The 26257-nt window shown below is 38.7% G+C and overlaps 1 protein-coding gene across 2 annotated transcripts in view; it reads left to right on the top strand.

Moving 5' to 3' along the window:
• The window catches only part of PMS1 (PMS1 homolog 1, mismatch repair system component), a 43854-nt gene extending 19885 nt beyond the window's left edge, over window positions 1-23969 (top strand). For both annotated transcript variants that reach the window (XM_063399907.1, XM_063399908.1), the window contains exons 6-13: window positions 1102-1218; window positions 4934-5056; window positions 6185-6328; window positions 7484-8379; window positions 12359-12811; window positions 13344-13474; window positions 21636-21796; window positions 23547-23969. In XM_063399907.1, coding sequence (XP_063255977.1) covers window positions 1102-1218; window positions 4934-5056; window positions 6185-6328; window positions 7484-8379; window positions 12359-12811; window positions 13344-13474; window positions 21636-21796; window positions 23547-23738 — 2217 coding nt within the window. In that variant the 3' untranslated portion in view covers window positions 23739-23969. The remainder of the gene's footprint in view (window positions 1-1101; window positions 1219-4933; window positions 5057-6184; window positions 6329-7483; window positions 8380-12358; window positions 12812-13343; window positions 13475-21635; window positions 21797-23546) is intronic.
• The last annotated feature ends 2288 nt before the right edge of the window (window positions 23970-26257 follow it).

The raw sequence follows: 26257 nt of genomic DNA, 5'->3' as shown, positions 1-26257 counted from the left end.
ATAGGTGATAGGTATTGGCAATTAATTGTAAATAGAGACTGTGCTCTGAACAGTGGTTGGGTCACAGGAATGGTACAAAAGGGTTGAGACCTCCTGACCTGGGGGGAGTTGCCACAAGTTCTCTGCTGCAGCAGGAACCTTGGCGGAACACAGAAAGAACTATGAGATAAGAAAGAATAAACAACCTTGGAAAACCTGAGATGGAGACTCCTGACTCTTCTTCTGCTTCTGATGCGAGGTGTTTCAGAGGGCAAAAGACACTTTATCACCGAATCTCGGAGACAAGAATCCTAGAATTTGGCATAGGACTTCTAATGAGTGATAGACAAAACTTCAACTCCCAAAGTAGCTAATACCTTCTATATGCATAAGCACACTTGACTAGTAACTTCTATTGCTAGTTGCAGTTCATATTGCCTTACTGTATTAAGTCTTTGTAGAAGTATTTCAAGACATGTAGCTAATACAGCAGATGGTCCTTCATCCTTCTAACTTGCACAGAGTTTTCATTAGACAAATAACTGCTTTCCTAATATATAGTTCCTTAGAAACTGCTTTTCTTTCTAAATGACAGGCTTGTCATATACCTAGAGTATCCCAGTGAGAGGTATGGATGAACAGCTAATAGCCTGATCTCTACCAAAACAACCTCTTTGGTATAAGTAACTTAAGCATTGCAGTGCCCTCCTTCAAATATTGACCAGCCTGTGAGAGACATGTCATAAACCCTCACTTCAACTGCTCAGGAAAAGGACAAAGCCCACTGCTGTATATCTAGGAGGAGAAGTAATGTCTGTATTGATTTGGTTTTAACAGTTGCTCTCAGGTACAGAAGTCCAGAATAGCCACAAAACATGCCTGAATACAAGCTTTGCTTAGTTTTCCAATTGCTGTGTGTCTAAATAAGTAATACAATATAAGAAGACGTGTCAAAAGGTACCGTATCGAATCTGTTAACACTGAAAGTTGTGATTTTCAGAGGGTCAAGGTACAGAATGTTACATATACAGTGTGTGTGCAGTTGCATATGCATGTTCATAGACATGACATGAGTTCAACAAATATAATGTCAAAAATTTGACTCTGTGCCATTTGTTTCAGGCAGTTATTTGGCAGAAGACCAGGGTATCAGATCACAAAATGGCCTGTATGTCAGTTCTGGGAACAGCCGTTATGAGCAGTATGGTACCTTTTCAACACTGCTGCGAATATCCTGAGGTGAGTTTAAACCTCCTTCTCCCAAATTCACTTCAGGTCTGTCAGTGAAGAGAGCTAAAGAAATGTTTCAAAAGGACAAGACTTTGAAAAAGAGGATGCGTCTGCAGATTGACATCTGATTAATGCATTTGATTCTATTACTGTCCTCTCCGTAAAATTAATTTGTTTGGTGATTGAAAATCCACTCCAAGAATCATCTCATCAGGACTCATGTGGCACTGATCAGATGGCAGTAAAAACAGTTGTGATGACAAATGCAGAATTGCTGATTGCTCAGAGCTGTCTTAGTTGGGATTCCTGGCCCACAGGCAGGTTGTGCTCTGATTAATATCTAAGCACTTAGATGGTTCTCATCTTCGTGGCCTCTTAGCCTTGCACTCTAAAGCGTATCCCCTCAATTTCAGTGGGGGCACCTGAACAGCAAAAGAAACACATACTTAGAAGGGCAAGTTATGCATATTTATATCAAACACATATTTCAATGAAATACTTTCTAGTTTTCAAAAAAGTTCCGTGTTCTTGGCTTCTTTTGCCACCTCTGAAAATGAGTGAATTCCCCATGATACCCTCCTTTGTCTAATGTTTTCAAAAATGTTTTACTCTGCCTCCATTTTTTGTTGGTGACATTTTTATTAAAGGGGAATCCTGCTATCTTGGAACCTTCTGAGCTGAATTTTCCTGTATCATGTGGTAATAAGCCTTGGCAGGATGAGATGAATCACTGTACAGTCACAATGGCTCTTGGACACAACTTACCAATGCTGCATTCGTCATGGTGCTTAATAATGTTATTCTGACTTTAAAGTCTCACTGTTTATATGTACAGCTTAATAGCATTATTCAGACTTAAATGTTGCATTTGCTAGAATGCTTTTATACATGCAGTAAAATGAGGGGGAACAAAGCAAAATCACTCCTTGTACTTTACAAAGTTTTAGTTGCTTATGTCTGAACAGAACATCCAAAGCTATTCTTACCTGAATGTGCCCCCAGGACAAGTGGAGGGGGCTCCAAAGGGAAGATGATGGGGTATTTAGAAGGGACTAGCTTGGAGGAGGCACTTAGGTTCTCACATTACTTCTGTGCTATATCGTGAGGCATCCATATTCCTTGAATAGAAGTTGGGGAACATTCCATCTCTCTCTCTGTCTCTAAATAGTGTGTAAAATACCATGTGCATCATTTATAGGTGTATAAGTGACCCATGCATAATGTCGACGTTCAGAAACTCTGGACATTTCTAAACTAGGCAGCCAAACACTATGAAGTGAGAGTTAAGTTGCCTGTGTAATCATTTTTTCCTCCCTTGTGTGCAGGTGTTGAACAGGTATTAAAGGGCAAGGCATATACTGCTTTTTTACCTTCCTATTCGGTCTTGTGTCTCATTTGCTATGCAGACCAGAGGGCAGCTTTTAATTCTTCTAACTCCTGTTTGTTAATTGTGTACCTTCATGCTTCTTTGCTGCAAAGTCTACTCTGAAGACGAAACTAATCTTGCTGTTCCATACTGCAGAGTCAAAACTTCTTCAGCAAGTGATCCAGGGATTTTAAAGACTGGCCTTCTTGAAAGCATGTCCATTATGAGCACTGAACGGAACAGGAATACATTTCAGACTAGCTTTGAAGCTTGCAAACTTAGGAGCTATTTGTAAAATAAAAAGGAAACCAAGAAAATAAATAACTGACACAACTTTCTACAAGTACAAGACAGCATTTACACTTTTCGTATCCCCAGTATTGTAAATGGATAGATCTATTTGGGCTGAAAACTTTCACACAGGAAATTTCCCTAGTATCTTCTTCTCTTATGAAGGTTAAGTTTAGGAGCTACATGTGCCACTGGGAGAAAGATAACTATAAAAGAAAGGCATTCTGCTGTCCACCCATCAAAGATATATTTTAATGCATATATAAGGAGTGGATTTTATTAAAGTATTAATTTAGAAAACAGTTGATCTACTATGAAATCTAAGTTTCATTAATATTTTCGTATCTCTGTAATTTTGTCTTCATACTTCATATACTTTCATATATGAAAATTTTATTAAGACTAGTGTTATAAAGTGTAGATAACTTTTAATGAGCATACTGATATTCTGCATGGCTCTAAATAGTAGCAGTCAGCCATTTCTAAATCTGGCAACTTGTTAAATGAGTTATTTAGAGACTTTCAGTTTTGCTTTAATGTTTTCTGTATATAAAAATATTGTTTGAAGTGAAAGACATGTACAAATATTTGTGAACTAGAAAAAGAGCTTGAAGCGTAGAGGAGGAGCATGGAGGGAGGATGTGCTAAAGTTGCAGAATAAAATCTAGAAGCGCTGCATGTTGTTTTCTGATAATCATCCAACAGATACTTGACACCTCTTTAATTTGACCAGTGGTGTTTGGTTCTGTGCGACGTTGCTGACCAGAACACGCCAGCTTTAGCACAGAATGCTTGGTACAAGGTCAAGAGGGAATAGGGGAGCACATGAGCAGATAGCTGCATGACGTAGATGAATGGGAAGGATAGGCCAAGTCCCATGGATCTTAAATTCCATTTCAAATGCATGATAATTTGGATTTTCATAAATACAAGGTGTTCTGCCAAAAGCAGAGCTTGTGAGGTCTCATTTCTGTGTTCAGTGATCCACCCTGCTACCAGAACATTCTCCAGACTTACTCCTAGCTCCAAAATCTCCATCCTCATGCTGCCCCAGTGTTCTTTTACCTGTTAGTTTGGGCAGGTCACCACCTGGGTGGGCAATGTGTGGGGCAGGGTGTGGGCTGCCCAGGATATCAGTTCTTGCATTTTGCTGGTTCCTGGCTTTTGAAAAGTTACAATTGCCTTTTCTTTAGTAAGGTCATTATCTTGAGGCTGTTCCCTCCAAACAGCTGCCAGTTATCACAAGAATTGTGGAAATACATCTTTGGGATTTCTGCTTCTTTATCAGATTGATTCGAAATCCACCCAACAGTTTCAAAGTTGCTTAGTGGGGCAGAGGGGGAAGAGATGGAACAAGTAGCATGAGCCATTTGCCTTATTTTGACCTGAAAAACCTGTTTAAGAATCTCAAAAGAAAAATCTCAAAACTTGGAGTTCATGTTAGGTACACAAATCATGTGCTGTTTCCAAGGCTCCCTGGCAGTGCTGTGCTCACAGGTTCTGCTGCAGCCTGTGAATCGTGGGTGCTCAGCACTCTTGAGAGTCAGATGATTTGGATACAGGTGGCGTAGGTAAATTTAGGTGCCCTGAATAAATGCCCCATGACAGGCTATTTAAGGTGCTCTGTACATAGAGAGGGAGGGATTGTGTGTTTTGGGCTTTCCCTTTAGGGGTGGTTCACTGCTGCCCTGGCCAGGTTGGGCAGCACTCTGTGCCTTTGGCTTGGACAGGGCTTTTACGTTGGCTACCCTGCAGCCAGTAAGCACAGAGCTGCTGGCCTGGCTCTCCACAGTCTCAGCTCCAGGCAGCATCCTGCTGCAACTGGCAGTCCAAATGGGAAATATGTCAATAAATGGACCAAGGGAAATAAATACAAACCCATCTTTCTCAGCCTCTTTTTTCTTTTTTCTAACTGCCTTTATCTTTGTATATTGTAACTGTCAAGAAGCAGTGCATTCATTTGAATGACTTGGGCTCCTGTGCAGTTGTTTTACTATCTCACCTCTATAAAAAAACATTCTGGGTTCTTTAAAAGACTTTTGCACTATATTTGTTTTATCATTGCAGATAAAGCTTTCTGGATTTCTCCCAAAAGCTGAATCAGACAGTTCTTTGACAAGCCTTTCAAGTTCAGAAAGGAGTTTCATTTTTATAAATAATCGTCCAGTTCTTCAGAAGGAAATACTGAAGGTAACATCCTCTAGCTTTTAATTCAAGGACTAGAACGGTGATTTCTTTGAGGACAGAGACACCTAAGCAATCTACAACTTTTTTCCCCCCATAAAATGAATTAAGAGTATTACAGGTGAAAATACTAGCATTTACAACAGAAAGCCCTTCCTGCTGGTGCCTCGGTTCTATTCTATTTGCTGCAGTCAGACCACAGAGCTGGAGGCTCTGTTTTTGGCTGTTTAACAAAATTCATTTCAGAAGCTCTATGCTAGACACCAGAATAGTTGATTCTTTGTATTAGCTTGTAGAAATAAGTATTAGCCTGTGCAATTTCCCATAAGGGAACTTGATGTAGTTTCTTGTAAGAGAATTCTTCTGTAAAAAAGTTTTGATTTTGTTCACTTCCAGCTGTGGGCCTATCAAGCAAACAGCCATGCTTTCCCTTTAAATTTGTATGTGCATTGGGTAGAAATGAAAGTGATAGTGCAGCAGCATTGGCTACAGCTAGGCATTGTGTAGGCAGAATTTGATACTCTTGGGTTTCTCTCACTGCTGAACCTTGCAGCACTTCACTTGGAGCAGCCTTGCTGTCCTAATCCTTGTCATCACCAGGGAAGAAAATCATGCTCATGCCAAGGTGTTCATGCAGGTTTTAAAGTGGACACAGCGGTCATTTTCAATTGGCAGGCAAAGCTTTGTAGATGTAAACCCTGAAGTTATGTTGGTAGGTTAAATGCTGAGTAAGGGTAATCCATCTCCATGCATTATTTGATGTGCCTGGCTCTCCTGTGGGTTCAAAGCTTAGCTTGAATCCCATGACAGAGATGATTCCTTAACCAGAGCAGGGAAGCCTGGATTCAAGGTGGGATTCAACATACAAAGTAAAAACACAGTGCCCTGCATGGAAAATAAGCTTTATATCACTTTTACCTCCATGCTATGGAGACATGGAAACCACCTGGAGCTGCCCTTCTGGTGATTATTCTGGCATACATGTATATGAGGACCTTTTAAGCATTTCTTTAACTTGAAAACCCAACAAAACCAGCAAACCAGTTACTCTTTTATAATGTCAGATTTTGTTTCTGCACATTTTTGTCTATTTTATTGCCTTTACTGACGTCTCTTTATTAAATCAATCTCTAGTTAATTCGACAATACTACAGTCAGGTGACACAAAAGGACTATACTCGTTTATATCCTGTTTTCTTTTTGAGTATTACTGTACCTGCCTCTGCTGTGGATGTGAATATAACACCTGATAAAACACAAGTTTTGCTGCATTATAAGGTAATTAAGGTTTTGCTCTGTTTTTTGAGTTGTCAGTCTTTATATAAGCATAATAAGGGCCTTTGGACTACCAGAATGTTCAAACATAAATCCTATTACTGGGTTTTGGGGGTTTTTTAGTTACATGTCAGCTTGCCTTTGTCAGAGCACTGTTTTGATCAAAAAGTACTTAACAGGCTAACTAGGAGATTCTTCAAAATTAGTTTCCCAGTTCATTTAAAAGATTCTGATGCTATCAGATATATACATGTACCACTTCGGTTTCAAATGGCTTTACAGTGAGAGAAGCTAAGTGGAATTGCTATGTGGCCGTGTAAAAATCTCATGCTTAACTTCATATTTAAACCATGTAATCCCTATTTAAACGCCACCATTAAGGTGAGGGTGGGCAGGAGGGGAGTTGATTTCTCATCAAAGGACTATTTTGTCATTGTGTGTATAAATTATTGATGGCATCAGTGAAGTGCCACAGAAATTAGAAAGTTTGCATTGATGGTTATTAATGTGCTTATTCAAAGTGAATATAGGTAGTCACACCAGTATGTTAATCCTCTTCTTCGTAAAAACCTTTTGTATTTGTCTGTATTACTCTGTAAATGTACTGCCTGTTAAGGGTCACTTGTATGAAAATTAATACAGCATTTTTACATTTGATCTAGTTTTCCTTTGGCGTTAGAGAAAGGGTTGGAGTTTCTTTTCTCTCTCTTTTTCTTTTTTAATTTATTTCTGGTTTTAAGGGGTTTGAGTTTTTTATCTTTCTCATTTCCATCACTTAGTGCAAAGTTGATTTGGAAGCATGCACCGTAAAAGCACCTACACAAGCACATTCACATGAAATTGGATGTTGCTGGTGCACCTGTTTTGGCTGTAAACTTCTAACTCCATATTAGGAATAACTTTACCTGATACTGGTTTAAGAAGTCAAAACCCTGTTATAAAGAAAGCATTTAACTGGTTTTGTGATACCACAGTAAGCTAGTGAAGCAGAATACATGTCACAAAATATTTGAGGTTGAAAGTGTCCAGTTCAGAGTCTTTTGGAATGTGTGAACAACTGAAATGCAATAATCTGCCCAGATTTGTCTAAAAATTATTCCAAATAAGAGCACTTTGCAGGTGCTCTCGTGTGTGTATATTTTCTTCTTCTTTTTCCAGGAATCTGTCTTACTTGCAGTTGAAAATGTGTTGAAATCGCTGTATGGACCACTACCTGCTGCAGTCCCTGGTGAAAGTAATAAAACAGATGTTACCTCAGAAGACATGTTTGTTCATAGAACAGACCAAACAGATGTGGCTGTTACTGAAATGGGACCATCTGGAAATGATGAGCTACATGCTCATACTTCATTCCTTTCACTCAGCAGTGATGTGCAAAACTGTCAAGCAGGAAAAAACGCTGAGATCTGCTTAAATCATCAGACATTTAGTGGTGATAATGTACACAGTCGCCTGGACAAAAGAGGGGTTTCTAGGAGTGATGCCTTTCCAGACAGTTCCTTCCATTCATTGCATGAGGAGGAACGGCATGGACAGAATATGGCTGATATTCAAAGTAATAGTGTTCCTGTGGACCCCGAGTCTAGAAAAGCCAACGAGCCTCTTTGGAGTTCTGATAATACTGACAAAATAGAAAACAATGAGGAAGCCTTAGTCCCGAAAGACTTAGCTGAAATCTCTGCTGATAGCTGGAGTATGGGAAGTGCATTTAAAGACAGTCTGGGAGACAAGCTGGAACCTGTTAAGATCTTGATTCCGGAAGTTGGAGGGACAGCTAATAAGCAAAATGAATACACTGGTGAAAAAAGCAGTGATCCACAAAGCTCAAATCAAAGCATAAAGAAAAAAAACGTGATAAGTGAAAAATTTGGACGTGTGACAGCTTATGACTTAATTAATAGCAGAATAATAAAGAAACCAAAGTCTGCATTTGAATTTTTCACACATGAATGTCGTGCAAAATTGATAAATGATAATCCAAAGACCAGCATGAATGACATCCTGCTGACAATTGAAGAGCAGTGGAAGAATTTGAATGAAGAGGAAAAACAGAAGTAAGTCCAGGCTGTGTCTTGCTTCTGAATCTGGAAGCTACCAAAGAGTTGCTTGTAATGAATTAAAAAAATTGTAACATTCCAGTTACTTATGCAAAAATAGATAATGATTTTTGACTTCTCAAGATCAGAATCAGTATTGTGAGTTGTGTTTTGCTGTGTGCAGTTGTGCACTGGTGATTGGAATTACTCATTTTGCCACTGTGCTGTGCAGCAGTTAAATTAGGGACAGCAGTAGTTAGGGGCAGTTCTGCTGAATAGTTATTTAAGGTAACACGCAAGAAAGTGACTGTTTAAATCCTACAAACTTCTAAGGGCAGCCTTTACTATATCACTCCCAATGTACTGTCCTTGAAAACCAGCACGGTGATGGATGAGGCACTGTAGAGTTCTTCTGAGGTTTTTCAACTTCTATTACTGTAAAGTGAGAATTCTCTTTCAGGACCTTTGGTACTCAAACACTGGGTAAATTCCATTCCTCTAAATTTAATTTGTATCCCAACCTAGGCTACCTCAGAATTGTATTTGCAAAACCCAATCCAATGACACAAAGAATTACTTTTTCCCCTAAACAGCTATTTCAGTGCTGTAGCATAATCTAAATTTTAATCTGTGTCAAACAAGACCAAGTCTCTTCCTAGGTTGCAATCTGAATAGCTGAAGTCCATGTTTTTCTAAAATGAATTGTCACTGAGTTTTTGAGATGCATCTGCAAGAAAGGGAACTATTTTAATAAGACATCTGCATTGTTTGGAATGTCAGCTATGTCAGAGTTAAGTGTAACCATCTCACCCAGCTTCTGGTTTACCTAATTTAAAGTTTACTGCGCAAGCAACATGCCACAATCACAAACCAATACATTTGAAAAGCTGTTTTGTCCATCTCTGTGTAAGCAGAAATATTAATGTAATAGTAGAAATCTGCTCCAATTATATTCACGCTTTTAATGAAATGAAACAAAAGGTTCTGCCAGCTGTTTCAGAAAATTTTAATTTGCTCTGCTTTAGATTTGGAGATTTCATGGTTGCTTTCCTGGCGCAACTGTTATGTTAAAGAGTGTGCCTACAGATTAACTTTGCATTAGTTCAGGAAGGTGACCTCTCTGGTAATCAAGTTTTCCTTATATGTAGGATTGAATGCAATATATTATACGCAGTGTATATGTATTTTCCTTATATGTAGGATTGAATCCCATGGCTAGTGAAGGAAATGAAGAATTCACCACTAGTTTCATCTGTAGATACCAGCTTTGGTTTACCTTTCCACATTTATGATCTTAAAATTGCCTCAGAGAATAGCAAATAGGAATTGAAACATAGACATATAAAATAGAAACACAGACAGCTTTTCCTGCAGAGCAGCAATCCAGAAGGACTTGTGGCAGAGAACATAAGTCTTGCCTCCAGGTACTTTGGGTAAATTGGGCCACCTAGAGGTAACCACAAATGCAAATACATCAGGGCAGCCAAGTACCACAGCTCTGCTTCATGCATCCTTGCTGGCACTACCCCACAATGCCTGGGCTCCAGTCCTGCATCCTTCTGTGCTAAGTCCTGCCTTGTGCAATGGGTGTGCATGGTTTCAGTGTCTCTGTTTCTCTCTATGGCCCCTCCATCGGGTCTAAATTAATTTAAATCCCTTTTGGGAGTACTACAAGTACCAGATGTCTCATAGTGACACAGGATGGCCTTTTCAAAACAAGCCAGCATTTATTACACAACCGGAATGTCAAATGTTACGGTCTTTAGGTTATAACAGAGGAGGGAAGCTCCATGCATGTCCATGCTGGCTGCATCACACATCCCCCTGCTTTGCAAAGGGTTTCATTCCTTGCACTCCCTCGGCTCTTACTTCATGCAGCTTGCATGTGTTTCTGGCATCCGTGTTTCCTGCGTATCAGGCTCAGGTAGGAGTGGGAGAAATCCCTCCAAGTGCCATAACAGTGGCAGGAGTAGTTACCCTGAAGGTGTAGGAAGGGTTCAAAGCTGCACACATTGTCATGGGGCTAACAAATCACCTTGTCAGCACTCTGCAGTAAATCTCCATGAGTAGATTTGTACCTTGGGAGAAACATTTTTTCAGGTAGCATGGTCTTTTCTGTCAGAGTTTGCAACAAATACTCAAATTCAGATTATTTGTCTTGTAAGAGCTGAGAGACATGTATTGAAAGGATTTTTTTTAGTATGCTGGTTATTTTGTTTGGGTTTACGTTGCAAGGGGGAAAGACTATATCATGGGTCCATTTTTCTAGTTAAACCAAAGCTGTCTTTGAAACTAGTCTTCATTCTAGTCTTCCACTCTCTGCTTCCATCCAGTTTCGCCAATGTTCTTGGCTTTAGGTTTTTAGCATTAGAAAATGATCTTGAATTTGTAGTCTTAATTCACAAAGCAGAGAGACACTGTTCTTGTAGCACGTGTTGCTTATATGTTCCTCTGTGGAAGAATTTTCAAAAAGGCAAAGGTGTTCTCTCATAGTTTGTAAATCTGCAGTTTTCCTTTGGTTCAGGGCAAATCACAGATATTGGTGTGTAGGAATTTGGAAGATGCTCACAATCAAAGTTTGTAAGACTAGAATTTTTTTGGTGGTAGCCTAAACTGACAAGCAAGTTGGACTTTGTTTGGAAGTGCTTTTGTTTTGGATTATCAGTGATCACTGAAGGCTCAGGTCTCTTACACTTAAGTAATTTTCTGCAGTACAGTTAGGTCTATTCAAAACAAAGTATTTATTGATCTGGTCAAAGCTGTAAATGAATTTGGGATTAAAAAAATTCTGTTCAAGTGATTTCATCCATTCATTTTAAAAGGAGCAGATGTTTTTTATCTTAATGTTTGCTCCATATTTTCTAGGACGTGATTTATTGCAAGAAACTATTTAAGCTGACTTTTTTAGTTAACTAAATATTGGTACCATATGTGAATGCTAGCACATCATAATTAATTGCAAATGGTGACCCTTTTCTTGACCTTAATTTTCCAGCGTGCATACACATAATTGAATCAAACTGTTCCAGCAAGTAGCAATAAATAAATATGACCAGCTAAAATACTTATTTCCAATACTAAAATATGATAGTACTACTTTTGTTTTGTTTTGTTTTAATTGAAGATTAGACTGGTTTGAATTACCTTCTAGAATTCAGAATATCAAATAAGGGCAAGAAGAGGGAGTTCACCAAATCACACCCTTCACTTTCAGAAAAGTAAAATTCATGGGCAGTAGACAAGCATAACCTTGGGACCTATAAAAGTTTAGTTATCTCCCTGACATTTATAAACTCATTAAGAATCCATTCATGTTGTAGAGGTTTAGTATGTAGTAATGTTTTAACCATTTAGACAGCATTTAGGAGTAGTTTTTTATTGACTGTTTTTGAAAAATATGTAAGACTGATTATTACTTACAGAATTCTGTGATAATCATACATATTCTGTATTCTTACACTTTATATGGCTAATTTTAGGCCATTTGAAATCAAAAACGCTTTTATTAAGTAAGACCTGGGGCTTGGGAAATTATTCAAGCTCCAAAGTCCTGCCAGCCCCATGCCCTTCCCTGGAAGGCTGTAGAGCTGCAGAAGCTTAAATTACTTAGTTAATTGAGCTGAATGTGCCTGTGACAAAAAGACTCCTTCCAAAACTCTGTATTTGACTGCAAATTAAACAAGGGACTGAGGTGAAAAGAACCCTGCTGTAGATCTTTATATGATGCACTCTATTCCTTACAGTAATAGGTCTTCCCCCTTACAATGATTGAGGTTTTGCTGTCTTGAAGGAAAATTTCCAGCTTTCATTCAAGATGAGATGTAATAGAGGCGCAGTCACCATCTCCATTGCAGTGAGCAGCATATTGATGTGGGTGCTTGAATGGACCATGGATGTGATTCTTGGCTGTTGAAATGGTTACCTTTCCTTGTGTGTTAGGGGTTGGGGTCTGGAGCTTTTTATCTGCTGATGCTACTGGGTTTTTTTCTCCTTTAAGTTACGAAATAAAAGCCACTAAGGACCAGGAACGGTACAACAGAGAGGTCAAGAAAGCTAATGCACAGCCAATGCACCGACCAGCAAAGGAGGCAGGAAAACACAAAGCCAAGAAGAGCTGTGCATCTGACCAGCAGAAGCTTGACAAGATATTTTATGACCAGATTGAAAAGAAGGGGAAACTGGAACAGCCTGTGAAAATTGTGACAGTGCCTTTTTCTCTGAGTTCCTGTAGACGTCACCTTCAGAGACAGGAGAGAAATGTTTCAGATGAACACAAGCTTTTCCTGATCCGTCGCCAGAGTTTTCCTGATGTCTGGATCCTTGCTACTGAAAAAAATGTAAAGCTGCTGAATCCATACAGATTGGAAGAGGCCCTGCTATGTAAGAGGTTATTGGTGAACCATAAGCTTCCAGTGGAGAAACTGGACAATCCCATTGTGTTAACAGACAGGTATAGTACTATAGAGCAAAAATGTGTATGTTACTTGAAGCATCATTTGATAATTATTTACACTAAACCCTCGTAAGGCCCTGTTTGCTAATGCTGTGCTTATTTGTGCACTCATTTATTAAAACAGACTTTTGGGTTTTATACTTTGATCTTTGAAGTAATGAGCACACTTGGTCTTACTCTAGTTGCAATAAGTATGATTTTTGACCAGTGTCATTGGTAGTGCAGTAAATATAAATTTCCTTCCCCAGAAGAAAATTAAATGCACCACATTTTCACAACTTTGCTGACTTTCCCCAAGAATTAGGAAATGGCTGATAGAATTGTTATTACTGTATGCCTAAGTTCAGTCCCTCACTAAGATAAGTGAATAGTTGTCATTTTGCTTCTTTAAACAAATTGCTTTTCCAAAATACTTTTAAAAATCTTGATCATTCCTTATCACTTGCTACCTTTTTCTGTTGATTTTGCATACTTGTAATTTTCACATAAGGGATGTTGGTTTTTTAACACTTTGGGGACTTTTTTCTAGTCTTATTGGTGGATCTCAGTATATGGCTGCTCTTTATAAAATGGAGAAGAATTACCACAGTTTCCATGGATCAGGTTATTTGTCAGATCCAAGGCTTGTAGCAAATGGATTCCAGATAAAAGTGATAGAAGGTATGATGGTTTTAAAATCTATTAGTTGCATTGGAGTTGTTTCCTGTGATTTAATGATTTAAATTATTGTTAACGTGGGTCATATTATTCTGCATCACCTTGTGTTTTAAAGGACTAGCATTCTGCTTTCCCTGACATTGAGATTTTATTTCTTGGCAAAGAACATAACCCTCCACACAGAACATTGAGTAATGGAAACTCATGACTGAACAGAAAACTTAAATATTATTTCAAAGAATGCTCTGAAATCCATGTTTTCCTCACTTCTTTCTTCTTCTTTCAAAATGCTCAATGCCCATATCCTTATTGCCATTCAGACATAACTTAGATTAAACTAAGAATTCCTCAGCCCAGGCACCTTCTGCAAGTATGTGCTTTAGCTGACTACTCCTGTACTGCTGAGCAGTAGAGGAGGTCCAGTGAGGAGCTGGATCCTGGTTAATGTTGCACTTTTCTATTAAAATTGTAACCCAGAGCCCAAAGGGGCCAGCGAAGAGATGGTCAGAGGATCACCACACCTTTTCTCAGAGGTATTGATATGAACATATGTTGAAGGAGTATACTTTTCAGTATTTTAATATACTCTCTGTTGATCACAGAATAAATGCATTTCATATAGGATTCTTTTACTTTGTCAAGAGAGCTCAAATGTTTTTACATCTTTCGGAAGAACAATTTCTAGGGATGTGTTGGAAACACAGGGGTGACCCAGTGCTGGTTCTGCAGATCACAAATTCTATAGCAGAATTCTAAGAAAAGCAAACATCTTTGGGGGTAGCACCTAGCTGACAGCTCAGGGAAAAGATTGGCCATAAGAGCTGTTGGAAATGCTATAGCTTCATGTGTTACAGATCCCCACATATGTACAGTGATGACAGATGTACTGTAACATATGGGATCTTTTAAGGGTAGGTACAAAAAAGGGATGTAGACCAACTCCTTCACTCAGAGGCTGGCTCTTGTGGAGAACAGAGCCAAAGCTGTTTTCCTTACTAAATCATGCACAGCAAGAACAAGGAAACTTCTTTCTGACTGACTAAATCTCTACATTGGTGTTGGTGTTGGTATTAATCATGATAGTAATCATGGAGTGAATGATTAGGGAAAAAAAGGATGTACTGTAAGAGGCACCTCTTACATGGTTTATTCAAACAAGCAAATCAAAAGCTGAGGAGGTCTGTGATATGTTCCTACATAAATATGGAAAGAGGTGTTGTGGCTTAGCAGTTTTGCTCACCAACTTTTTTTTTTTAACCTCATGATATTCTAAGTTTGCTCAAAATCTAGTTAATGTAAACTACATGTGAATAAATTGAATGTGAAAATTTGAAGACAATTTGTTTTTCATCCTGAGTGAAGAGTTTAATTTCTAGTTTATTTCTAGGCAACAAAAGGGAGTTGTTGACCAATCTCGTAGTACTGCAGATGTGTCATGGTTTAACCACAGCGAGCAGCTTAGCCTCACAGAGCCACTCCCCACTCAACAGGATGGGGGAGAGAATTGGAAGGGTAAAAGTGAGAAAACCTGTGGGTTGGGATATAAAGACAGTTAACAAGTAAAACAAAGAGTTGCGTATAGAAATGAAACAAAAAAAACGGAATTAATTCACTGCTTCCCTTGCGCAGGCAGGTGTTCAGCTATCCCCAAAAAAGCTGGGCTCAATCCCATGCAATGGTGATTTGGGAGGACAAACATCATCACAGTACCCCACTTCCTTCTCCTTCCCCCAGCTCTGTGTGCTGAGCTTGATGCCACATGGTCTGGAATGTCCCTTTGGTCAGCTGGGGTCAGCTGCCCAGCTGTGTCCCCTCCAACTCCTTGTGCACCCCCATCCTCCTCACTGGTGGGGTGGAGTGAGGAGCAGAAAGGGGGCTGATAAAAATAAAACTTCCCTCTCTTACCAACACTGTTTCCTGCACAAATCCAAAACAGCCCCATCTTAGCTACTGTGAACAAAATCTGCTGTCTTGGCCAAAACCAAATGGGAAACTACTTTTGAGACAGCTTGGTTAGTTTTAAGATCAGCATTGTAACACTATAATAGCAAAAGTCTTGACACAGTAACTGAGAAGTCTTCCCTTCCTGTGTTCCTAAGATGTAGATTTAAGAGAATGAAATCTCAAGGAAACTGTTCGCATTTGGTTTAAAGTTACACAAAAGTGCTTTGTAGCACTGTGGAGGTTGATGAACCATAGGAATAGCCCAGTGAATGGAATGGGAATCTAATTCAGTCCTCTGTCCCACTCTTCTATTTTAACTACTTGAGTGAAAAGTTAATAACATCTGAGTCTTGTCAGTCATGTTTATAAGCTTCTGCTGATGACATTATAGCAGTTACAGCCTCTTTTATTAAAAGAGCATACCACTGCAGATGAAGGTAGAAATATCAGCAAACAAATGGAATTTTTCCCAGCTTTTTTCCAACTGACCCCAGGATTTCTACTTAATACCTCATCAGTTTCTCCTCTGTTTCTTAAACTTGTTCCTGAAATATGCTGTCTTCTACAAATACTTAATAGAGTCTATTTTTAGACACAGGTATTAATTCTTAACGTTCCTAATGTGTCCTTCAGTGGGAATTTCACTATGAAGTGTAGGGTTATTTAATTCATAGGTTCTTGTGTAATCTTGACAGAAAGGGACCTGCATACCAGGAGTGATTTGTCCCATTTAAAACTGAGTATTCTGTAGGATTTCTGAGCTCTGAGAGAACCAGTTTGTTTCATAAAACATCTTTTACAATTCATACAGAAGCATTACCTTTTGTCACTATCTGTATTCAGTATCTGTTTTTGTGGGGTTTTTGAAATTCAGGCACATCATGGAAGAGAGACATTCTGATGTTTTTGAACTAGAATTTCCTTCAGAAAAGTTTTGTTTCTTCGGGATATATTGTTAATTTTTTGGGCCAGAGATTCCTACTTTGCATGGTGGATGATAGTCACAGCTTGCTGTGGAGAGGGCCTAGAATGGAAATGTGCTATTAACCCATGGTAACTGGAGAGCTTATCCTCAGCAGCATCCATAGGAGCACACCAGAACCCCTTTCTCTGTGCGCACGACCTTTGTAACTGATTTTTTCCTTACTTTTTGGATTAATTGAATCAGTCCTAGTATTTGCTGTTTCTCAGCTGAACTGAACTATCAGCTCTTTCTCTCTGTCAGGGTCCGCTGCAGCACATTCAGAACTCTGTTTTCTTCTGGGACTTCAGCCCTGATATGGTCATAATAGATATTCCTTTCAGACTGCCAATTGATTTCTCATTTATAGACACTCACTAGCACTTTTTAGTATGCATGGCTTCCCTTTTCATCATGAATGAAGAGTTTTATTTTCTGTAGCGGAAAGTTTACTTTTTCTAGAGATCCTTTTACATCACAAGCAAACTTGTTGATTGATTGATTTCTTAAGATTTCAAGTTCAACATGCAACTGGTATTTCTGGTAATTTATTCTTGCAAATAACAACCCTTTCTGTTGATCCATGCAAATAAGTCTGTGATGCCATCACTAGCTCTAAGATCCCTCCCAAACAAGAGCAAAGGAAATTTAGCTGCTCCAATTGGACATTCAGCAGTTTTAGTCATAGAAGAGGCTTTCCTTGACCCATGGTGGTCTCTGAAGAGGACTGTGAGTCTAGTAGGTTGCACTGATTATTTGTTTAGATCTCTACAGATATTATTCCACAAAAGAAGGCGAGAAGGACCCAGAGTATTGCTGCTCATTACCATATATTAAGTCTACTCATAATACTCAGATACTAATTTAGAACAGTGGACCTCTTGCCTTTGGTATTGTGCACCCCACTAGGACAGTTTCCTAGATGACTATAATGACTTAAATTTAAGTATATGACCATAGATCTATTCCTTATTTCCTTGTGACGTTGGGGTGTTTTATTAACTGTGTATTTATTTTTAAAAAAACCCTGAGCGACTGCCTTGATTTGGAGGGTTACCTGTAATTCCTGTGTTGCATCAGGCTTGCATCTCAACTGATCCTTTTTAAAAATGCTTCTTTGCAGTTCAGAATCGTACCTTCTGGCAACTTGTGGTACGGAGGGGCTTTTAATGAAGATTTTCATTCTTATGGTTTCTTACTTAAAGAACAATTCACACATGAAGTATTATTTTTTCCTTATTTGGATGACATGTTAGGGGCAGTGCCATTCATAGGATAAAAAATGAGTCATTCATTAGTCTTGCATTAATCTTGGGATTAATACTCAGAAATTGAATCTTATTCCCTTGCAGTACTTGGAATTCATAGAAATATAACTGTTCTTTAATGGCCAATACCTTTTAACTGGTGGGGTGGTTCTGAGCTTTATTTACTCTCACACTTTACCAAGAGTCTCTCTCACAGGCCTTGCTCTTAACCCCACTACACCGTGTGGCACTAGATATATTACTCCTAGTAGGTTTTTGAAAGGTCTGATTAGCTGGTTTTATCCTGACAAGAACTCAGTTCCACATGGAGTTTTGTTCTTGTTCTGCCGTTTTGGTGGGAAAACTGCTTAAACATCTGTATTTTCACAAATTCACCTTTGGATGTTAATTTTCACAAGAGTGTGGGAGTTGGAGGCCTTACTTGCCTATTGTTTCATTTGAGGATAAGTCTGCCTTTTGAATGTGTTCCTGCTAGAAGACAGAAAGGCAGTCTACCTTTACTCTCTTCAGAGACTCTATATGACTGCAGACAAAGTTGTTCCAAGTATCCTAGATTTTGGAAGTGCCCCATCTGCTTCATGTTTTTGGTAGGCTAAGATCTTTGTATTGCCTCCCTGTTTCTCTTAATATTAACTGCTCATCAGTCTAAGGAGTTTTCAACCAGATTTTTCTCTGGATAGCTCACAGTGAAAAACATGTTGTGAAATAGCCAAGAAAACACATCTTGCTGTCAGTGTGTCAGTTAGGCAAAATCAATGGTTTCTTTGTGGAATGTGCCAGTTGTTGTAATTTGCAAAGCTGTGACGCTGAACTCCAGTCTGTCTTCCACTGGCCTCCCACCCCCTCATGTTCTGGCCTTTACTGAGGCTTCAAGTGATGCTACCTTTGGGAAAGCAGTCTGTTTGCTTTTACTTAATAAAGCAAATTACTTAATACTCAGTGTTCTGGGACCTGCCAGGCATTTGTTTGCTCACAGTGACCCCTACGTGCAGGGAACATTTCAAGAAGTAAGATGGATTACTTTCTGTCCAGTTCTTCTTAAGATGTGTTTATTATATGTGCCTTCACTGCACATCTGTCTGTTTGCCTTTGGGAAAGGCCTAGAGAGAGATGGGAATTCTTGGCTGGAGAGGAACTGAGACCAAGGAAAGCACCTTAGCTGGTATTGTATCAATGCTGGGTCTTGGGCTTCAAGGCGGGCTGTTAGGGTAGAATTGTCTGCCTCATGTAGTCAACATGAGTATGTACAAAGAATGTGCTTATAGGGCCTCAAGAGCAGTAACAGGTAAATAACCCATTGCTCTTGGTGATATAACCTGCCTCAGCTCTTTTAACCCATCAGTGGAAAACCATGCTGCAATTTATTTTCAGTTTGATAGACTGCGAGATAGACAGTGTTACAGTGTCGCCTAATCTAATCTAGGTGGCAGCTGGAGGGGAACAGTTTTTCCTGGCCATCAAGAAGGAATTATCCAAAGATGATTGTAAAGGCTTTGTTTGGAAGGAGAAAGGGGAAATTTGTAAAAATGAGAAATCCACATTTTTACCCATTTTAAAGCTAGTTTATTTGTTCATGGAAATAACTTTCCTTGGAAGTTGCAAAGTATTTCAGAGAAACTACCATGGTAACTGTTCGAGGACTGCTGTTTGAATAATCAAAAATCTTAATATATATTTTGTCAAAAATTTACAAGTACACTGAGGCTTGGACATCTGTTTATATCATCAAGTGTTGCCAGTGTCAGAGTTCCTGCACAGACTTGCAGATAAATACTTGTTAATCAGCATGCAGCTGGGCTACTTTGCAGTTTAAAGAACATGAGCAGAAAAGGTGAATGGCACATGAACAGAAATAGCAATGAAATAAACCTCCCTTAGCCAGGGTTTGTACTGTTTGTTCTTGCATTAAACTCTCTCAAGCCCACTTTGACTTGCAGATGAAAGAGGAAAATGGTGAAGCCAAATCTGGCTGTCAAAATTTGCAGATGGAACAATAGCTATTGGTGAAGCTGAAGAGTATGTGAGGAAATGTTTTGCAAATCCAGAACCTCACCGTCATAAAATTTTAAAAGGAAGCACAGGAAATACAAATTTTTAAACTGAATGTCTAAGTACTTGAAACTTAAAAAAATTTGGGTCCTGTCTTTGGTAGCAAATAGCAGGGTAATTGCTGAAAGGTTTTCAAATAGACTAAGGTCTAATTTTAGAGAGAAAGCAGCATAATCAAATGGTCTGGAATAGTTCCTCAAATCTAATCTGTAATTAAATCAAAAATTAGGAGAAAAGAGCTGAAGGAGATTTTAAAGAGAGACTTTATCTTTTCCTTCTGCCCCTTACTGACAGGCTTGCCCATGGGGAAATATTAACATAGTACGTCATCTTTTCTCACCCTTATATCTGGCAGTCTTTCATATAATTTAACATTTTATTTTAAGCTGAATTGGAACATAGGTTTACAGTAATACATAAAAATAGGTCTCTGCTTGCTGGCCACTATTAGGGAAATGCAGCTTGAAAAAGAGAAGATAAGGCTGGGTGAAAATGAAATAAAGTTTCAGATGTAAAGCAGACTTTAATGCATAGCTGGAAGAAGGTTATGTGATTCTGGAGGGGAGAGGGGATGAGGGGCTGTTCCCTATATCGAATTTCCATTGGTCAAAGTATCTCGTGCCATGCAGCTTAAAAAGGCCCAAGAACATTATTCACCCTGTGACACACCCATATTTAGGAAAACTTTCAACCTGCACAGTTACCCTGTTCATCTGTGCTCTTATTTAATGACTGTCAAACAAACAGTGCCTGGACATGGATAGCTCAGCTTCATTCTAACAGCTGATGAAAGTACATTTTGTTGACTTAAGTTGCATATATATTTTCTCTCACTTCTGAAATATTTCATGTTGTTGTTTGGATTAGGAACAGGAATTATCCCTTGTGACAGTTTGTTAGTGTAATCTACCTTGGAGCAATCTATTTGTCTCCAGCTCTTTTGACTTTACAAAAACCATTTGTGACTTGAGCTGAAGGTCATTTTTCCTACTGGAGCCATTACACAAGAGTAGATTTATTTTCATTACTAATTTCTATTCTATCTGTGTCAAAGTTTGTACTTGTAATGGAGGAAAAGGGAAGGTAGCTGTGCAGGTTGGGCTGAGATTTCTATGCACCCAACATGAATGAGAGAGTAGTCTGAAGGACTGAATGAGAATATGTGACCACCAGAGAACTTCTGATCACCAGAGAATTTGCTTCTAACTGGGATTGGAAAAAACTTGATGTACAGGAAAAACTTCAATCAATTTTTTGCCTGTAATGTGAATAAGAAGGGAAATCGTGTAGACCTCAATGCTTAAATAGAGTCTCTGATAGAAAGGCTGTTTAATATTTTATTCGTCATTCCTAATCAGTGTTACCTGCTCCAGCAGTAATACCATATGAATGATAATAGGTAGTCAGTCACAGAGCCTCTAGTTTTATGGGTTTGAGTTTTTCCTCAGATGTGGTAGGAGAAAAAACTGCTTTTTATTTCAGTAGAATCTGAATTTGTTGTGATAACATTTGAACTCTACAGATGTTTAAACCAGTTACATAGGATATAGTGCCAACACTGTTTTAATTTTTTTCAAACTAAATTGTGTTTTATTGCTACCTTCAACTTTAATTTTATGTATGTTTAATTAAAGTCACAGAAGCTTTAATTAAAGCTGTGCTCAAGACTGGGAATGCTGCAAATGTTAAGCATTAAACAGTGCCAGCTAGGATTTGGATTAATGTAAGCTGAGACATTTGTGATGTGAATAAACACACATCATCATAATGAAACATTGTGCCAATAAATGCTTTTCATTCCAAGGGAGGAACAAAAAAGTTTCCTAATTGTATTGGACTAAAGTACTAAATGACTTTGCATCAGTTTTAATTTTCTGTGAATTGTTATAGGACAGAAATTAAAGCACTGAATGAATTACTGTTTTGGTTTTTTTGTTTTCAGGTGTTTCAGCTACAGAAAGTCATCTGGAAATAGAAGGGATGGCAAATTGCCTGCCATATTATGGAATTTCTGATTTGAAAGAAATTTTGAATGCAATAGTTAACAGAAGTGCAAAGGAAGTATATGAATGTCGGCCGCTCAAAGTGATAAATTACTTGGAGGTGAGACAGAAGCTTTCTTTTAGTATTAGCCAGTGAAACTTGCAATAATTCCTGAAACAGCTTGAAAATCTTTTTTCAGCTTTGTGTTTTAATTAATTTCATTGTGTTCTAAACAGGAGTAACTCTTGAAAAAGAGAATATCATATCCTCTCTGAGTTGTGTATTCCTTACCAAAATACTTCCATGAGATATACCCAAAAGTAGTTACCCAGTGTGATATAACACATGCCAAGAGCTGATGTTCACCAAGTGTTTCCCTGGAAGGCACTTTTCAGACTAGAAAGGCATTTCTCCATGTTAGGATACAAAACTGCCACACAATGGTAGCGACTGATGTTAATATTTTCTGGGCCAAAAAATTAATTGTCCATCCAGAGACAATAATGGCATGAAGTTTCAGAGACAACTAATAGATGTGGTACTAGTTAAAGCTGAAGTAACCAGTAGTAGTAATAATCACTTCTTGTCTAGCTGGTTTACTGTTGCTCTCTAGTACCAATTCTCTTCAAAAAGGTTACCAAAATATATGTAAAGTCTCTTCTTATTTAAGCATTTATAACATGCCTTCCTGAATCGAGTTACTTCAAACTGGGACCTAGCCACATATTTTCACAGGGTATGTGTTTCATCTTTTAAGCATTATTACACAAATCTTTCCCTGTCTTTTGAGGATGGTAAGCTGCCTTGGCAGCAAGTGATTCTGTTATGTACTACTGAACTCTCATGCACTAGGGAAAGAAGCTTAAAGAAGGGATAAGTTCAGTGTTGAGACAGGAATGGTTTGTAAAAACCCCAGACAGATATAAAAGCTGTTATTCAGAAGTAAGCACTGAAGTTTTTGACCATTCTGGGTGGTAAACACTGGAAATGCCATTCACTTTCATTTTCAGAATCACAACTTTAATCATTCATTTCACATTTAAGCAGGCAGCATGCCTGCAGCTTTTGATGTCAGTCCATAGATGCAGAAGAAATAATAGGGTAATGGTTCAAGCAGCAGCTTTCCAAGGCATAAACAGTCCACAGTGATCTTTTTCCCACTTGGAGGAGTGGGAGAAAATATCAGACAAAGAAAATGAGATGATTTAGATTAAATCATTATGAATGATGCTCAAGTTTGTGCAGTATGAAGGGAGGTCGTGTGCCACATACATTTCTATCTAGCAACATGACTTAAATCCAGAAAAGAAGGCAGTAGCAGGAAGGCCCATCTTGGAGGATGAAGCTTGAACTTTTGAAGTTCCTTAGTTCTTTGAGGGTGGGTGCTTTAGCAGTCACTTCTGCTTTCTAGCATTAAGTGGATGCAATAGACCATAGTAAATATGAATTAATCTATGAAATTTTGCTGTAGTATTTTTCAAATTTTACTGACTGCTTGAATTCCTTTATGGTACTCCTAAAGTTTGTGGTGTGAAATGTGTTTTGTGAAGTGGTGAACATGTACAGCTGATACTGGTGACATCGGGAAATAAGCAACATAAAGCATCTTGCAAAAGTAGGCTAAAAGAGTGCAGACATAACCAGGGGGCTTTGTGTGCATGCCTCCATTGTAGAAATGTCATGAGCTGCCCAGTAAGATATGCTTAAAGTTATATTTAGATTTCTAAGATTTGGAATATTTTGCAGCAGAAAAGGATGACCTTTGAACAGTGAGTGCTTAATTTCTGCTTTCTGGTAGCCCCAGGTTAATGTGCTAAAAAGTGGTACTTCAGATTTATTGGGGTTTTGGTTTTGTTTTTCCTTTCCACAGGGAGAAGCAGTACGTTTAGCTCGGCAGCTGCCCTTACATTTGTCAAAGGAAGATGTGCAGAACACAATTTACAGGATGAAGCAACAGCTTGGAAAGGAAAATAAAGGCTGTGTTCATGGTCGTCCTTTTTTTCATCACTTAACAGATATTCCAGAAGTTGACAAGCACAACTCCATGGAAATTAGTCAGTAAATGGAACATTTTGTTTAGGGTCATACTTCTCTTGCTTAATTTTCATCACTACTCTGTAATTTCAGTGTGTTTTGTGCAAATCTTTTCTATACTGATTCTTCATTGTTACATGTTCACCTCCTAAAGACTTTATTTAAATAAAAATACTACTTGAAAACTAGAAATAAATACTGTAGAGAAACAACTCACCACTATTTTTTAAAAAAAGAATTTATTAAAGAAATGTTCTCAGCTGGTTTCCTCCTTCTCTTATTGCTGCAGGTTTAAGAAATACCAGTATGTCAGAATTTTTTAGATGTGAAGTGGTTAGAAGTTGCTTTCAACAGAGCATGGCAAAGTTTATTATACTAAGGACATCATCTGTTAATTTTCAAAGGAATGCCAGGTAGCTGTAAGTATGTAAGTATGGCATTGCCATATGCAGTAATTATAGTTACAGTTGTTGTTGTATTTCTATTTGGAAATTTTTAGCTCATGTAGATTAGTATTGACAGTCCTAGTGTCCAATCTCCAAAAATTCTGCACTTACAGAAGTGTGGTTCTTAAAACTACAGTACAAAAGTTTAAAAACTACAGATCAACAAAAACTGGCCAGTTATGTGAAAGCAGAATGGATATGAGTCACAGGAGCACAGGTTAGCAGTGAAATCAGCTGCCCGTGGATGTTTATTGGTGCAGTGCTATACACAAACTGTTTGGGGGTGGGAAACATAAACTGTCCTCCCTCAGAGAGAATGTGGCATAACTAGGGCATAGTCTGCTATATAGAGAGTTACTGATTTTGGTAAACTGGTTCATTCTCTTTCTACCAGAACACAATGTTTACTCCTCTATTTCAAGTAGTGGCCTATTTCTGTAAACCTGCCCCTCTAGGCCTTCTGTGCACAGCAGATGCCTTGTCTCTGGAAGGGTATGTTTTAAATTTTCAAGCTCACCTGAAAATTCCTGTCCATCCCCAGCTGTTGTTTGCAAACCTTGGCACTGTGAAAAAGTGGTGGTAGGGCCTAGCTTTGCAGTGTTTCTGTGGCCACTGGGTAAATGGTTGAAGGTTGCTGAAAGGCCCAAGTGCTAGTTTGTGGACAGGGGTGTTGGACCAGACAAGCAAATGCAATGTTTGAATATGTAAATCACTGATGCTGAACTGGTGAACTAATTTAAGAAATAACATCACAGCCATACATAACAAGATGTAAATTCTAACCTGGAAAGGCAATGATTATCTTTTTCACAGAGCCTGTTGCAGCAGAACGAGATGATTTAAACTGAAGGAGGATTGATCTAGATTAGGTATAAGAAAGAAGGCTTTTTCAATGAGGGTGGTAAAACACTAGAACAAGTTACCCAGACACACAGTAGATGCCCCATCTGTGGAAATACTCAAGGTCAAGTTGGATGGGGCTCTAGGCAACTTGATCTATTGAAGATATCCTTGCTCACTGCAGGGGAGTTGCACTAGGTGACCTTTAAAAAAATCCAACTCAAATTATTCTGCAATTTCATGATTATTTCTTTATGCCATATAAGTAAGTTTGTCCTTTTCATAAAGAGCAAGGATGATTAGAGGGCACAAGCAGGATATCTTTCCAAGCTTAATGGTAGCAAGGCACAGAATGAGAATGTCACTTGCAAACTGGACACTTGCTCTAAATGTCACTCAGTGCAGAAGATGTGAATTTTTAGAATCGAAGTGAGAAGGTGGATGGAGACAGAGGAAGAAGACGTGACCCTTGGCTCCGATGGGGAAACAGGATCCCAGCCTTGCATGGGATACAAAGGTTATAGTTTGTTTATTTTTATTCTTGTTGGGATACAAATTCTGAGAGTTTAGAGAGGTACCATTACAGTGAGAAAAGCCAGAAGCAAGCTGCAGAATGGAAGTTTATCTCCTGACTAAGGTTGTTGGAAATTAAATTAATGTGTGTGCCACTTTTAGTCAGTTTGCAGTATAACATACAGTATTTAATGAGATTAATAATGGCTAGTTCTTTTCCAAAAGGCAAGATAGCTGTATCCTAGTTACACTGAAGCCAGTGCTAGTATCTTTGGTAACACTTGAGTCTACATGAAGAGGACAAGTTTTAATAGGTGCTCATGCCCTGGACTGAAGACAAAACCTGATTGGCATATGGTATTCACAGGTGCCAGGGTGGGTTTAGTTGCTATGAACACAAATTAGCATCAGGATTTTCAGTGGGGCGCAGATGTAGCAGGTTAGGCAATTGAGAGCTGAGTCTTCCCTCCTTTCCTGGCTATGTTTGCTGGACTTACACCTCAGAGAGCTGCTCTGGATTTCTTCCTTAGCTACATGTACATCTAGTTTGTTTTCTGTCTCTGGGGAATGTTGTATGGCTGGGTGCCAGCAGCGAGTGCTGGAGCACGGCTTTGGAGCTCGAAGTCTTGGTGTCTCCCCACCACAGTACTTGTGGTTGGGACTTCAAGGTGAAATTGGGAATTACACTGGTGTTCTGCTGATGGGAGATGGCTTTAGACAGGACAGGGTGGACGTATCTCCTTGTGTG

The sequence above is a fragment of the Prinia subflava genome, chromosome 6 (assembly GCF_021018805.1).
Source record: "Prinia subflava isolate CZ2003 ecotype Zambia chromosome 6, Cam_Psub_1.2, whole genome shotgun sequence".
NCBI lineage: Eukaryota > Metazoa > Chordata > Aves > Passeriformes > Cisticolidae > Prinia > Prinia subflava.
The sequence above is the reverse complement of the archived record's forward strand: the minus strand, read 5'-3'. Positions and strand labels throughout refer to the sequence as shown.